Below are 12882 nucleotides of genomic sequence, written 5' to 3'. Positions count from 1 at the left end.
CCAGGTTTCCTTCTTCATCTATACAGGAAGATGTACCCGTTGGTAGAATTTTCGGACTTCGTTCTGACTCCTGTACATCTCTATTTGCTCACGATCAAGTTTTTCTTTCTTCCTTTTTCTGAAAAAAAAAAACGTTTCTCCTCCCTCCTTTTCCCCGGCTAATTCACCATCACATTACGTGTTGCTACTGTCTGCAGGGTTGCCCTATACGCTGCCTTTTTTCATATCAGTAGCATTACGACACTCCTGATCGTACCATGGATTTCTTTGGTGGTGGTTTTTGGTACCCAAGTGTTGCTTTTGCTGCAGTATGTAGGGAGTGGGCAATTCTTTGCCATTGTGCTTCTATACTATTATCGGACAAGGGGTGCTTTCGTCAAGCAGTTCGGTAAATTGAGCAGTTCGGTAAATTAGATCGCACCTTTGCTGCTACATTAAGACGAGTGCGAATCTTGGCTGCTACAAGACGAGTGCGAATCTTGGCTGAACGTCTAAACACTGGACGTATGCCTTCCGTCTATCACAACATGGTCAATTTGATTTCTCGTTGCTTTATCAAGAGAAATCCAGGTGGCCTTGTGTATATCGAGATGCTTAAATCTGGTGCTGCTAAGTACCATGTTTTTTGCTGCCGCGAATTTAATCAACCGCATGCCGTTGTCGGATGTTTCTGCGTGGAGGCTGAATTTTCCGACAGTGGGACCAAAAATATTTTCCCTTCCGATTTTTGCATTAAAATCTCCTAGCAGAATTTTAATGTCACGGCCAGGGCAGCCGGTCATATGCATAAATAATAAATATTAAAAAATTACTTTAAATTTTCTAATTTTTCTCTCTTTTCTCCTTCTTTTACAGCCTCTAATGAATTGGTATTCTTAAATTTTTATGCCGAATGGTGTAGATTTAGTAATTTATTAGCACCCATATTTAACGAGGCTGCAGATAAGGTAATGTTTATTATTTACAAAATCATTTTAGAAAATCTTACTAATTTCATGTTTTTTAATTTGCTCCCTCACAGGTCCGCGAAGCCTTTCCCGATCCCGGTAAAGTAGTCCTAGGTAAAGTTGATTGTGACAAAGAAACCGCAATTGCATCCCGATTTCACATCACCAAATATCCAACATTGAAAATTGTACGCAATGGCCAGCTGTCGAAACGTGAATATCGTGGACAACGCTCAGCAGAGGCATTTTTGGAATTTGTCAAGAAACAATTGGAGGATCCGATTAAAGAATTCCATTCGTTGAAAGATTTGGAAACGTTGGATTCGAAGAAGCGCATAATTATCGGTTACTTTGATCGTCGTGATCAACCGGAATATGATACATTCCGTAAAGTTGCCTCCAATCTCAAGGATGAATGTCAATTTCATGTTGGTTTTGGTGAGGCTGCTCAGGCAATGCATCCACCGGGTAAGTTGGAGTACATTTTTGTTCAATTTTTTTTTTAAATTTTATTAACCTGCATGCAATGATTGATCTCTAACACATGTAATCCCTTGATTTCTTCACCTATGTATATTTTTGTCTCTACCTTAAAAAAAAAATAAACACAAACAAGGTGGTGAAAATAAACCCTTAGGTAATGCAATACTTAATATAACTTTAGGTAATTATTATTTTTGTTTTAATTTAATTTTTTGTTTTTATTTTGTTTTTGTTATTAATAACACTTTTGCTTTGGCATTTTTTCTATTTGGTTGCACAAAATTCGAACATAACCTCAAAATGGTTGGCTTCTCTATTTTGGTTGTAATTTATTAAAATTCATTTCTATTAAGATTTTTGGTAAAATATTTTTTATTTTCGTTTTAAATCGGTTGTTGTAGTCGCTGTCACTTTGAAAAAAATTTGTTTTAAAAATCCACGCCTTTGGTGGGTCTTTAAAAAAATATTTTTAAAAATCCACGCTTTTGGTGGGTCTTTAAAAAAATATTTTTAAGAAATCCACTCCTTATGATGATGGGTCTCTAAAAAATATTTTTAAAAATCCACGCTTTTGGTGGGTCTTTAAAAAAATATTTTTAAGAAATCCACTCCTTATGATGATGGGTCTCTAAAAAATATTTTTAAAAAATCCACGCCTTTGGTGGGTCTTTAAAAAAATATTTTTAAAAAATCCACGCCTTTGGTGGGTCTTTAAAAAAATATTTTTAAAAATCCACGCCTTTGGTGGGTCTTAAAAAAATATTTTTAAAAAATACACGCCTTTGGTGGGTCTTTAAAAAAATATTTTTAAAAATCCACGCCTTTGGTGGGTCTTTAAAAAAATATTTTTAAAAATCCACACCTTTGGTGGTTTTTTAAAAAAATATTTTTTAAAAAATCCACGCCTTTGGTGGGTCTTTAAAAAAATATTTTTAAAAAATCGACGCCTTTGGTGGGTCTTTAAAAAGATATTTTTAAAAATCCACGCCTTTGGTGGGTCTTTAAAAAAATATTTTTAAAAATCCACGCCTTTGGTGGGTCTTTAAAAAAATATTTTTAAAAATCCACGCCTTTGGTGGGTCTTTAAAAAAATATTTTTAAAAATCCACGCCTTTTGTGGGTCTTTAAAAAAATATTTTTAAAAATCCACGCCATTGGTGGGTCTTTAAAAAAATATTTTTAAAAATCCACGCCTTTGGTGGGTCTTTAAAAAAATATTTTTAAAAATCCACGCCTTTGGTGGGTCTTTAAAAAAATATTTTTTAAAAAATCCACGCCTTTTGTGGTTTTTTAAAAAAATATTTTTTAAAAAATCCACGACTTTGGTGGGTCTTTAAAAAAATATTTTTAAAAAATCGACGCCTTTGGTGGGTCTTTAAAAAAATATTTTTAAAAAATCGACGCCTTTGGTGGGTCTTTAAAAAAATATTTTTAAAAATCCACGCCTTTGGTGGGTCTTTAAAAAAATATTTTTAAAAATCCACGCCTTTGGTGGGTCTTTAAAAAAATATTTTTAAAAATCCACGCCTTTGGTGGGTCTTTAAAAAAATATTTTTAAAAATCCCGCCTTTGGTGGGTCTTTAAAAAAATATTTTTAAAAATCCACGCCTTTGGTGGGTCTTTAAAAAAATATTTTTAAAAATCCACGCCTTTGGTGGGTCTTTAAAAAAATATTTTTAAAAATCCACGCCTTTGGTGGGTCTTTAAAAAAATATTTTTAAAAAATCCACGCCTGTGATGATGGGTCTTTAAAAAATACTTTTAAAAAATTCACGGCTTTGTTAAAAATCCCTGCCTAAAATGCCTTTGTAGCGACTACTCCAACTCATATATAAATCATAATATAACCTCCCGAACTAAATTATTATTAATTTAAAAAATTTAAATAGTCTCCCACTCGATCTCTTTTTGGTGAACAAAAATTGAAACGCTTCACTTTTCAAAAAAGAAAAAAACTAACAATAAAATTCTGTTTTTTCCACAGGACATCCCATCATCGTATTCCGTCCCGATGTGGCACTGACCCATGAAAATGATGAAACCTATACGGGTAGCCTTAAAAATTTCGATGAACTAAAAATATGGATACAAGAGAAATGTGTACCATTGGTGCGTGAGATTACCTTCGAAAATGCCGAAGAATTGACCGAAGAAGGTTTGCCCTTCTTGATATTATTCCATCACCCGGACGATACTAATTCGATTAAGGACTACAAGGCCATCATTGAACAACAGCTGATGGATGAGAAACGTATGTTGGGGTTTTAATTTTTTTATTGAGATTTTTTATTAAAAAATCCTATTTTCTTTCTCCAGAAAATGTCAACTTCCTAACGGCTGATGGTAAACGTTTTGCCCATCCCCTGCATCATTTGGGAAAATCGGAAGAAGATTTACCCATTATTGCCATTGATTCGTTCCGACACATGTATTTGTTCCCCAACTTTAAGGATATGTACCAGCCGGGTAAATTGAAGCAATTCTTGCAGGATTTGTACAATGGCAAGCTGCATAGGTAAGGGTGAACGAAACTAATTTTAATTTATTTTGTATACTATTTTGTTTTCTGCCTTTTCAGGGAATTCCATTATGGCCCCGATCCAGTGACAAATGAAATCCAAGCCGATGTAAATTCCAATACATCACCGCCCGAATCAACCTTCAAGAAATTGGGACCCTCCAAGAATCGTTACACTCTCCTAACCAAGGATGAACTGTAAAACGTTTGCCCATACAAAAAAAAAAAGTTTTCTAAATTTCCACACACACACCCACACAAAAATTTAAATTTGTGTGTTTAAAAAAAGATTTGTTTCAATTCCATATTCCTTCCTTATCTTGAAAAAAAGAAAGTTTGAAAAACCTCTACTCCCCTTGCAAACATTTTTATATATATAAATATGTAGGACCTCTTCCCCCTTCTAAATAAACAAAAACAAAAAATGTTTCTGTACAATTTTGATATTGAATTTTTGTGTCGTTCCTCCCCTATCTTCCAAAATTTTGATATTGAATGTTGTTGTAGTTCCTCTGCCACTCCAATCTCCTCCCAATGCTGATAAATAATTTAAGCACTGATTGTGATTTGTTTTCTTATTCTATGCCTTCTAGTTCGATGGAACTACTTACCACAACTTCTTGCTGAATATTTGGACTAATTAGTTTTTTTTTATAGTAAGAAAAAAATATACATGGAGGATATTTTTTTTAAATAATCTAAGATTATATAGCTCTATTGTAATCTATAGATCACAAATTCCATTCAAATTGTATTCTTCTCTGGCTTTAAATCTCCCACTAAAAAAATGTTTTTCGTTAATTTTTTTCTTTTAATTTATTGTCTCTTTTTTTTTTCTTCTTCTCCACCCACCCCCTTAATATTTTGTTTTTGGCCTTGGCTCGCGCATTTAACAATTAATTTTGAAAGTGTTTTTCATTATTTTTTTTGTTTCTGTATAAGTTTACGTTTTAGCAAGCATAATCATATTTTATTTGATTATAAATTTGAAAAAATACAACAACAAGAAAAAAACATTTGTAAAACACTTTATATATAGTTTGTATTTAAATAATGATGATGTATTATAAATTATGTATAATATATAATAATAAAACAAAATAAAAGAAAATTAAATTTAGTAAAGAAAATATAAAATATTTTTATTATTTAAGAAAAATGCACAACTTTGGTGGGTCTTCAAAAAAATGTTTTAAAAAATCAAAGTCTTTGGTGAGTCTTTGAAAAAATATTTTTAAAAAATACACACCCTGTCGTGATTGTTAATCAATTTTATTGGGCTCCTTACCGAAGATATTTTACGAGCGCCTAGAAACAGCATATGATCGTTGCCCTGGCCATGATATTAAAATTCTGCTAGCAGATTTTAATGCAAAAATCGGAAGGGAAAATGTCTTTGGGCCCACCGTCGGAAAATTCAGCCTCCATGAAGAAACATCAGACAACGGCATGAGATTGATTGACTTCGTGCGGCAACAAAAAACATGGTAGTTAGCAACACCAGATTCAAGCATCTCTATATATACAAGGCCACTTGGATTTCTCCCGATCGAACAACGAAAAATCAAATCGATCATGTTGTGATAGACGGAAGGCATTCATACAGTGTTTTAGACGTCCTATCGACCCGGGGAGCGAATATCGATTCGGACCATTACCTTGTGGCAGCCAAGGTGCGATCTAATGTAACGCGGAAATGTATCGTCGAAAAGCTGCAAACACAACAGATAGCAGAAGACTGCTCCGCTCAACTTACCCAACTGCTTGACGAAAGCAACCCTGGTGAAGCAGTGAAGTGGATACCCCAGAACCAATAATAGATGACGGTATAGAGTGTATACCACCTAGCCAAGAGGAAGTGAGAATAGCAATCGATCGGCTGAAGTATAATAAAGCAGCAGGTGCCGATGGTTTACAAGCCGAACTATTCAAGACTGGTGGTCAGATGCTGGTAAGAGGCATGCGCCCGCTGATTAGTACAGTTTGGCTAGAGGAAAGCATGGCCAATGATTGGAACCCCAGCATCCTGTGTCCCGTGCACAAAAAATGAGACAAGACGATATGTGCCAACAATAGAGGAATAAGTCTCCTTCACATCGCATATAAATTGCTATCCAGCGTACTGTGTGAATGACTTAAGCCAATGGTCAATGACATTATTGGACCATACCAATGTGGCTTCAGACCTGACAAATCCACCATTGACCAGATTTTCACACTGCGCCAAACCCTGGAAAAAAACACGAAAAACACATCGACACATTCCACCTATTCGTCGACTATAAAGCCGCATTCGACAATCCTATCCGTTCAGAGGTGTATAAAGCCATGTCTGTGTTTGGCATTCCTGCAAAATTAATTCGGCTATGCAGGATAACTTTAACAGGCACAAGATTAGCAGTTAAAGTCGGAAAGGACCTCTCGGAGCCCTTTAATACTGAACGAGGATTTAGACAAGGTGATAGTTTGTCGTTTGACTTTTTTAACATCTTGCTGGAAAAGGTGATACGAGAGGCAAAAGTGAACAGAAATGGCACTCTGTACACCAAACAACGAATGTTACTCGCCTACGCCGATGACATCGACATATTTGGTCGAACATTGAGAGCCACCTTTGAACAAATTGAGAAGGAGTCTGCCAAATTGGGTCTGGCAGTAAACGGCGAGAAGACCAAGCTGATGGTATCAACGCGCAAGACGTCTAGTAGACTCGGACCAACTGTGGAACTTGAGAACTACAGCTTCGAGGTAGTCAAGGATTGTATATACCTTGGTACCGCCATAAACAAAACGAATGACATCAGTTTTGAATTCGTAGAAGGATGGTGATGACCAACCGATGCTACTATGGTCTGAGCAAACAACTCAAAAGCAAGGCCACTTCCAGCCAGACCAAACTCACACTCTACAAGACGCTGATACTACCCGTGCTGTTATATGGATCTGAAGCATTGGAGCTCTTGGAGTGTTTGAGAGAAAAATTCTCCGAAAGATCTATGGGTCGATCTGCGTTGACGGTGATATCGCCATCGAATGAACTATGAGTTGTACCAGCTATTCTCGGACATCGACATTGTTAGACGTATTGAGCTGCAGAATAGATGATGATGCCCCAGCCCAGAAGGCATATAAAAGCGAACCAGCTGATGGTTCACGCAGAAGGGGAAGGCCATGAATAAAATGGAAAGATCAAGTCGAAGACAACATTGCCGAAAATGGTCTTTCAAATTGGAAAAACTGGCGCGCCTGGAAATCTTTTAAGCTCGGCTTATGGAACGAAAGTTCTGTCACAAGCCAGCTAAAAAAAATTAAAAAATCCAAAAATACTTTTAAAATTTATTTAAAAAATCCAAAAAAAAATTAAATTTATTTTTAAAAATCCGAAAAATTTAATTGTCTTTTTTAAATCAAAAAAAAAATTTAAAATTTATTTTTAAAAATTCCAAAATATTTTAAATTTTTTTTAAATAAAAAAAATTATTTTTAGAAATTGAAAAAATCTACGCTTTTGAAAAAAATATTTTTACAAAATCTTCGCTTTTGAATTTTTTTTTAAATCTACGACGAATATACGCTTTGGAAAACTTATTTTTTAAAAAATCTACGCCTTTGAAAAAAATATTTTTTTAAAAAATCTACGCCTTTGAAGAAAATATTTTTTTTTTAAAATCTTTGAAGAAAATATTTTTAAAAAATCTACGCCTTTGAAGAAAATATTTTTAAAAAATCTACGCCTTTGAAGAAAATATTTTTAAAAAATCTACGCCTTTGAAAAAATTATTTTTAAAAAATCTACGCTTTTGAAAAAAATCTTCGCCTTTAGTGGGCCTTTGAAAAATATTATTAAAAAAAATCCGATTATTGCAAAAAAATATTTTTAATAAATCCTCGCCTATGGAGTCATTAAAAAAAATAAATCCACGCCTTATGTGGGTCTTTAAAAAATATTTTTAAAAAATCGAAGCTTAATATGGGTCATTGAAAAAATATTTAAAAAAATCCACGTCTTTGGTATTAAAAAATATTTTTAAAACCCACGCCTTGAATGGTTGAAAAAATATTTTTAAAAAATCCACACCTTAGGTGGGTCCTTAAAAAATAATTTTTAATTTTTTTATTTTTAAATTCTGAAAAATAAATATTCAAAGCAGCAATCGGGTATTTAGTATATTATGTAAACCCAAAACTGTAACAGCCATTGTGGTTTTCATACATGAATTACGACATTTCACCATCCCACCACTTTGGCTGCGGTTTCTTTGGCGTCTGTTATCGCTGGCTAAATCACTTAAAAAAAGATTTTACAAATTATTAAAAATTATATTTTTTAAAGAATGGTTTACTTACATTTCACTTAAATTAATGTGAGATATTTGATTCATGGAACTTCTATCGGCTTCCATTGCAAATAATAAACTAAACAATTCGAATATCGTGTTAGCTTTTTTCTCATAGTTTGATTATATATGAAATAGAAAAAAATGGAAATTAACAAGTTAATGATAACTTTGACATGAATAGGGAAAACGATGTGGTTGCTGCTCTCACAAATTAGGTTGTTTAAATGCATTACATGTTCGCTAGAGTGCCATTAATGATTGTGATCTTCAATGAAATAAGTTGGGGTGGAGGGTATTTTTTTTATTGTAAAAAACAAATTGTAGTTTTTATTCGTTCCTCTTTTTGGGAATTAAATATTGTATATATAAAAAAAATAATTAATTAACTATAAAGACAATTTGAACAATTGGACGGAATGTGTGCGATATGTATAGTAGGAATGTCATCACTTTTTTTTTAATACATACACTGTGTATAAAAGTTTGTATAAGGCTTAGTACTAAATTGTTTAGTTATATTTTGTAGTGAAATATGATATTCGAGTTAAAAAAAGAGATTCTTAGAAAATAAGAGCACTTTTAGGACGGTATTAAATTTTTAAATTATGTATATATATGGGGTTTATACATATTCAGCTACTGCATAATACTCGGATGCTTCTTAAAAAATAAATTTTCGTAGTCCAGCTAACATGGAAACCAAGGTTATTCCCAATATTGAGCTCATAGCACCATTGAGTTTTGAGGAGCCACTCTGTAAGAAAAAAGGAGAAAAGGAATAGAATTTATAGGATGACAAAAATAAAAACAAACAAGGAATCAGTAAGGAATGGGTGGAGGAAGAAGTCGCAATATTTTCACAATTCACCGAATAACTTTAACGTTACATTCGAACCTCGAAAAATATTTTTAAAAAATTCATGCCTTGGATGGGTCTTTGAAAAAATAATTTAAACAAATCCAGGCCTTAAGTGGGTCTTTGAAAACATATTTTTAAAAAATCCACCCCTTAGGTGGGTCTTTCTATATTCCGGAGCTTGCCCACGTTTTATCAATTCGCTTAATACTACCTATCGATTTGTAATCTTTAGATATTACTCTGCGTAATCTGGCCGCTTCATTAAATTCTTCGATTGATTCACTAAAGAAATCCAAGATCAGCGTTTAGCCCTCTTGATTTCACTTGTGTGCCTATTGAATTATTCTCTGTAAACGTTCAAATCTGTACTAAGTTTCGTTTTGTACTTATCGAGTAGGCATTTGCAAGGATGGATACTGGGTATCCACTACCCTCACTTTGATCAAGTTGCATTGTTAAATATTTAATTAAACCCAAATTATAGTTCCATGACCTTAGCTCCACTGCATTCCAGTATAAAACTTCCAAAATAAAATCATTAAATTAATTTAAATAAATCAATTCAATACTTACAATAACAAAATAATTACAACGATCACCCTGACAGCATTCATGGCACGACCAATCCTCATACCAAATGTGCGTACAATAGGGCATATGACGTTTACGTTGGGCCTGACAGCGTTGTTTGGTCATGCAGCGTTTCGAAACGTAATACTGCTTCAGTGCACCCTGTGAGAAATATGGTTGGCTGCCCCAACGAATCTCCGTGCCACAGACATCTTCACCCGGTTCACAGGTTTTAATGGTATTCAGGCATTTTTCAACATTACCCGTTTGATTGGAGCAAACATAACATTCCAGGCCAGCAACAAAGTTGACTGAAAACAACAGACAAAGCAACAACAACACAATTAATTACAATTGAGGTGGGGTTTCTGATCAAATGTGATCATGAATTTTTGTTTTGGAGATTCATCTTACCTTGACTACAATAATAAATGGCTATTATTGCAAATATACTTATTTTCCACAGCTCCATTTTGTTGTTATTGTAAATAAATATTATTGTTTTTAACAGAAAATCGTAAGAAAAATAAAAGAAAATTGATCGTTTTGCGTTGGGAAATAACAAGTGTGTGTTTACTAATTTTTATTTGACAGCAGAGCTAATCACCACTCCCAATGGCTTGATTAACTGTCAAAGTGTTGTTTGCAACCAATAGCAATTGAAAAACGTTCCACCTGCTAATGAATGAGGCATGGTACAATTATAAAAGGTAACAGCAAATCCCTGCTGATTTGATTCCAACGTAATACTAGTGTCAATATTAATTTGACAAATTATGTTTTTAAAAATCACCCAACAGGAAAATTGGGAACACATACAATTTGAAATTGTTCTCTATTAATGTGCTCCCGTATTCAATTTACTCAATCTGCCTGCTGGGAAAGTTTGAGGAAGCAAATCTTTATTCAAGGAATAACTCGCTATTCCCAGCATTTTCATATGTGTTACACATATATATGGCAATGGCTCAATTAAAGGATAGATGTGGAAGCGATAGAAATATAAATTTTATAGATTTTCATTCATGTTTTTCAATTTTTATTTTGAGGATTCGAAAATATTTCATTTTCAAAATAAAAATAATTTGATGATAATTTGTTCATTTGTTTACATTTTTCTGTCAAATGAGTTGACACTAGTAGAACTTACAAAAACAAATTTCCATGTGGTTGTTGTATCGTTTTTTGTACAACAACACTTGCTGTTACCTTCTATTATTATACCATGTGAATGAGGGAAGAAAACAAAATGGACGATAAAGGCAGAACTCAAAGTGGCAAAACGAAATATTTACGAATGAGGTGGAATGGAGAATGCATGAGAACAGCGCATTGTTAACACACATGGACACTGTCGGTATGAATGCCTCAGTGTTTGTGTCGGGTCCAGGGATGAGTAGATCGACTTTCGCCACTCCATGACGATATGTTGTAATCGATCAACAATTGAGAAAACGATAACGGCGAAAGGCCAAAAGTCGACCTACAAGTCCCTAAACAATGAGGGAATATAAAAAGTGGAAAATAATCTAGAGATGGTTCATCGAGCTTGAGGTCAATGTTTTGTATTTATTTATTATTTCCAATATTTCGAAATTCGTTGAATTTCATCTTCAGGGAAGTTGATTTTTAAATAACAAACATTAAATAATTATCTTAAAACTAGCGTAGTGTGACTACCACGGTCAAAAGTTATTATTGCACTATTAGTTATTAGTTATTAGTGCAATAATAACTTTTGACCGTGGTAGTCACACTACGCTAGTTTTAAGATAATTATTTAATGTTTGTTATTTAAAAATCAACTTCCCTGAAGATGAAATTCAACGAATTTCGAAATATTGGAAATAATAAATAAATACAAAACATTGACCTCAAGCTCGATGAACCATCTCTAATTTATTAAACATTCGAAAGGTCGAAAAATCATAAACATAATTATGTGGAAAATAATCGTTAAAATATTTAATTCAGTTCGTCCTCGGACGGCTCACAGGAAAGACGTGACCTAAAAAGGTTTAAATGAGTATTATACGCCCACGGGCTTAAAAATAGATTTTTACAAAATGGCGGTTGTTAAGCGTTCGCTTAACTAACACGTGTGTTTTCAAATACGGATAACCTATAAAGTCCGAGTCGTTCAACAGAATCCAAACAGCTGCGCATGAAATTTTTAATTTTCGTAAATTTAATAACAAAAGAAGATGCTTCCTGCAACTATGTGACTCCTTCACAGTAGAAGAGTTCACTGATACACAAGGCTTAGAAAGTCTGAACATTGTGGTCAAATTCTTAAAGATCGAAGTCAACCTGCAAAACACAAACCACCATCTATGGATAAATTCAAATTCGTAGCTTAAGCTACACATGGAGAGCCATGAACATTCTAATACCAAATAGGACGTGAGCCAAGGAGGAGAGGAGTTAATTGGAAAAAAAATATTTAATAATTAAAGAAAATTTAATGGCGGAGACTGTAAGAAATATATTAAATATTAATTATAAAATGTCTAATTAGCTGAATGCTTGTATTGTATGATTGGGCGCCATTCGTGTCAAATCGAAATATGTGATTCAAGTAGTGTCAGTAAGAACGTATATAATCTAGAGAGAGAGGGTTCCAAAGGTAAGATAGATCCTGTTGCAGTTGTCAATACTGCAATATAGTTCGAAAGTCACCTCTATCATTTCTCTGTTCTCGCTGACCTAATTTACATCAGAGAAACATTAACATACGACGAAGACGGATATTCTCCTATGTTTGATGATTGGGCGCCATTTTAATTTTTATATGTATTATGAAACTCTTTTTCCTCGGTAATTTGGGCGCCACGGTCAAACAAAATAAGTCAGAGGAAATTCTCCTGATAAACGGCCCAAAGACACAGGAGAATTATCCCGACTTGTGCCCTATGAAGAAATTGCCAGCAGAGAAGAAGATTATTATCTTCGGCGTGCAAATCACAATGCTTGGGCTCCATTGTGATTTGCATCCTATGGAACTCTACTATTTAGTTAAGTCGGGCGCCATGGTCAAGCAAAATAAGTTTTTACAGACAAAGACATAATATTGTTTTAATTTAAAGATCACAATGCCGGTTTGGGCGTCATCAAAGGTGTTATATCAATTAGCACTTTTCAGATGGGAGTTTGAAGGCCAAATAA

General features: G+C 33.8%; 2 protein-coding genes across 2 annotated transcripts; one reads left to right on the top strand and one right to left on the bottom strand.

Annotated features, from left to right (window-relative positions):
• Positions 1-855: 855 nt before the first annotated feature.
• Positions 856-4154, top strand: LOC133328518 (endoplasmic reticulum resident protein 44-like; the record flags this gene model as incomplete). Its single annotated transcript, XM_061537085.1, has 6 exons — positions 856-947; positions 1022-1415; positions 1564-1611; positions 3415-3681; positions 3747-3945; positions 4009-4154. Coding segments are annotated over 6 exons (1142 nt in total), but the record flags the coding sequence as incomplete, so codon positions are not given.
• Positions 4155-8949: 4795 nt separating this feature from the next.
• On the bottom strand, positions 8950-10189 carry LOC133328507 (uncharacterized). The gene is made up of 3 exons (XM_061537074.1): positions 10132-10189; positions 9721-10028; positions 8950-9042 (listed from the first exon to the last, which is right to left on the bottom strand). Exons 1-3 carry the CDS (start codon positions 10187-10189, stop codon positions 8950-8952), a joined length of 459 nt encoding a protein of 152 aa, XP_061393058.1.
• Between the last annotated feature and the right edge of the window lie 2693 nt (positions 10190-12882).

Source organism: Musca vetustissima, unplaced genomic scaffold (genome assembly GCF_032173495.1).
Source record: "Musca vetustissima isolate MV318-11 ecotype Yass unplaced genomic scaffold, APGP_CSIRO_Mvet_v1 utg38527, whole genome shotgun sequence".
Lineage (NCBI taxonomy): Eukaryota > Metazoa > Arthropoda > Insecta > Diptera > Muscidae > Musca > Musca vetustissima.
The sequence above is the reverse complement of the archived record's forward strand: the minus strand, read 5'-3'. Positions and strand labels throughout refer to the sequence as shown.

What these genes read in the sequence shown, in the direction of transcription:
- LOC133328507 (XM_061537074.1), bottom strand. Translation starts at nt 10,189, where the DNA reads ATGGAGCTGTGGAAAATAAGTATATTTGCAATAATAGCCATTTATTAT. An exon ending in CATTTATTATTGTAGTCAAG is followed by an intron (nt 10,029 to 10,131) that starts GTAAGATGAATC and finishes TGTTGTTTTCAG; the next exon opens with TCAACTTTGTTGCTGGCCTG. An exon ending in GTTGTAATTATTTTGTTATT is followed by an intron (nt 9,043 to 9,720) that starts GTAAGTATTGAA and finishes TTTTTCTTACAG; the next exon opens with AGTGGCTCCTCAAAACTCAA.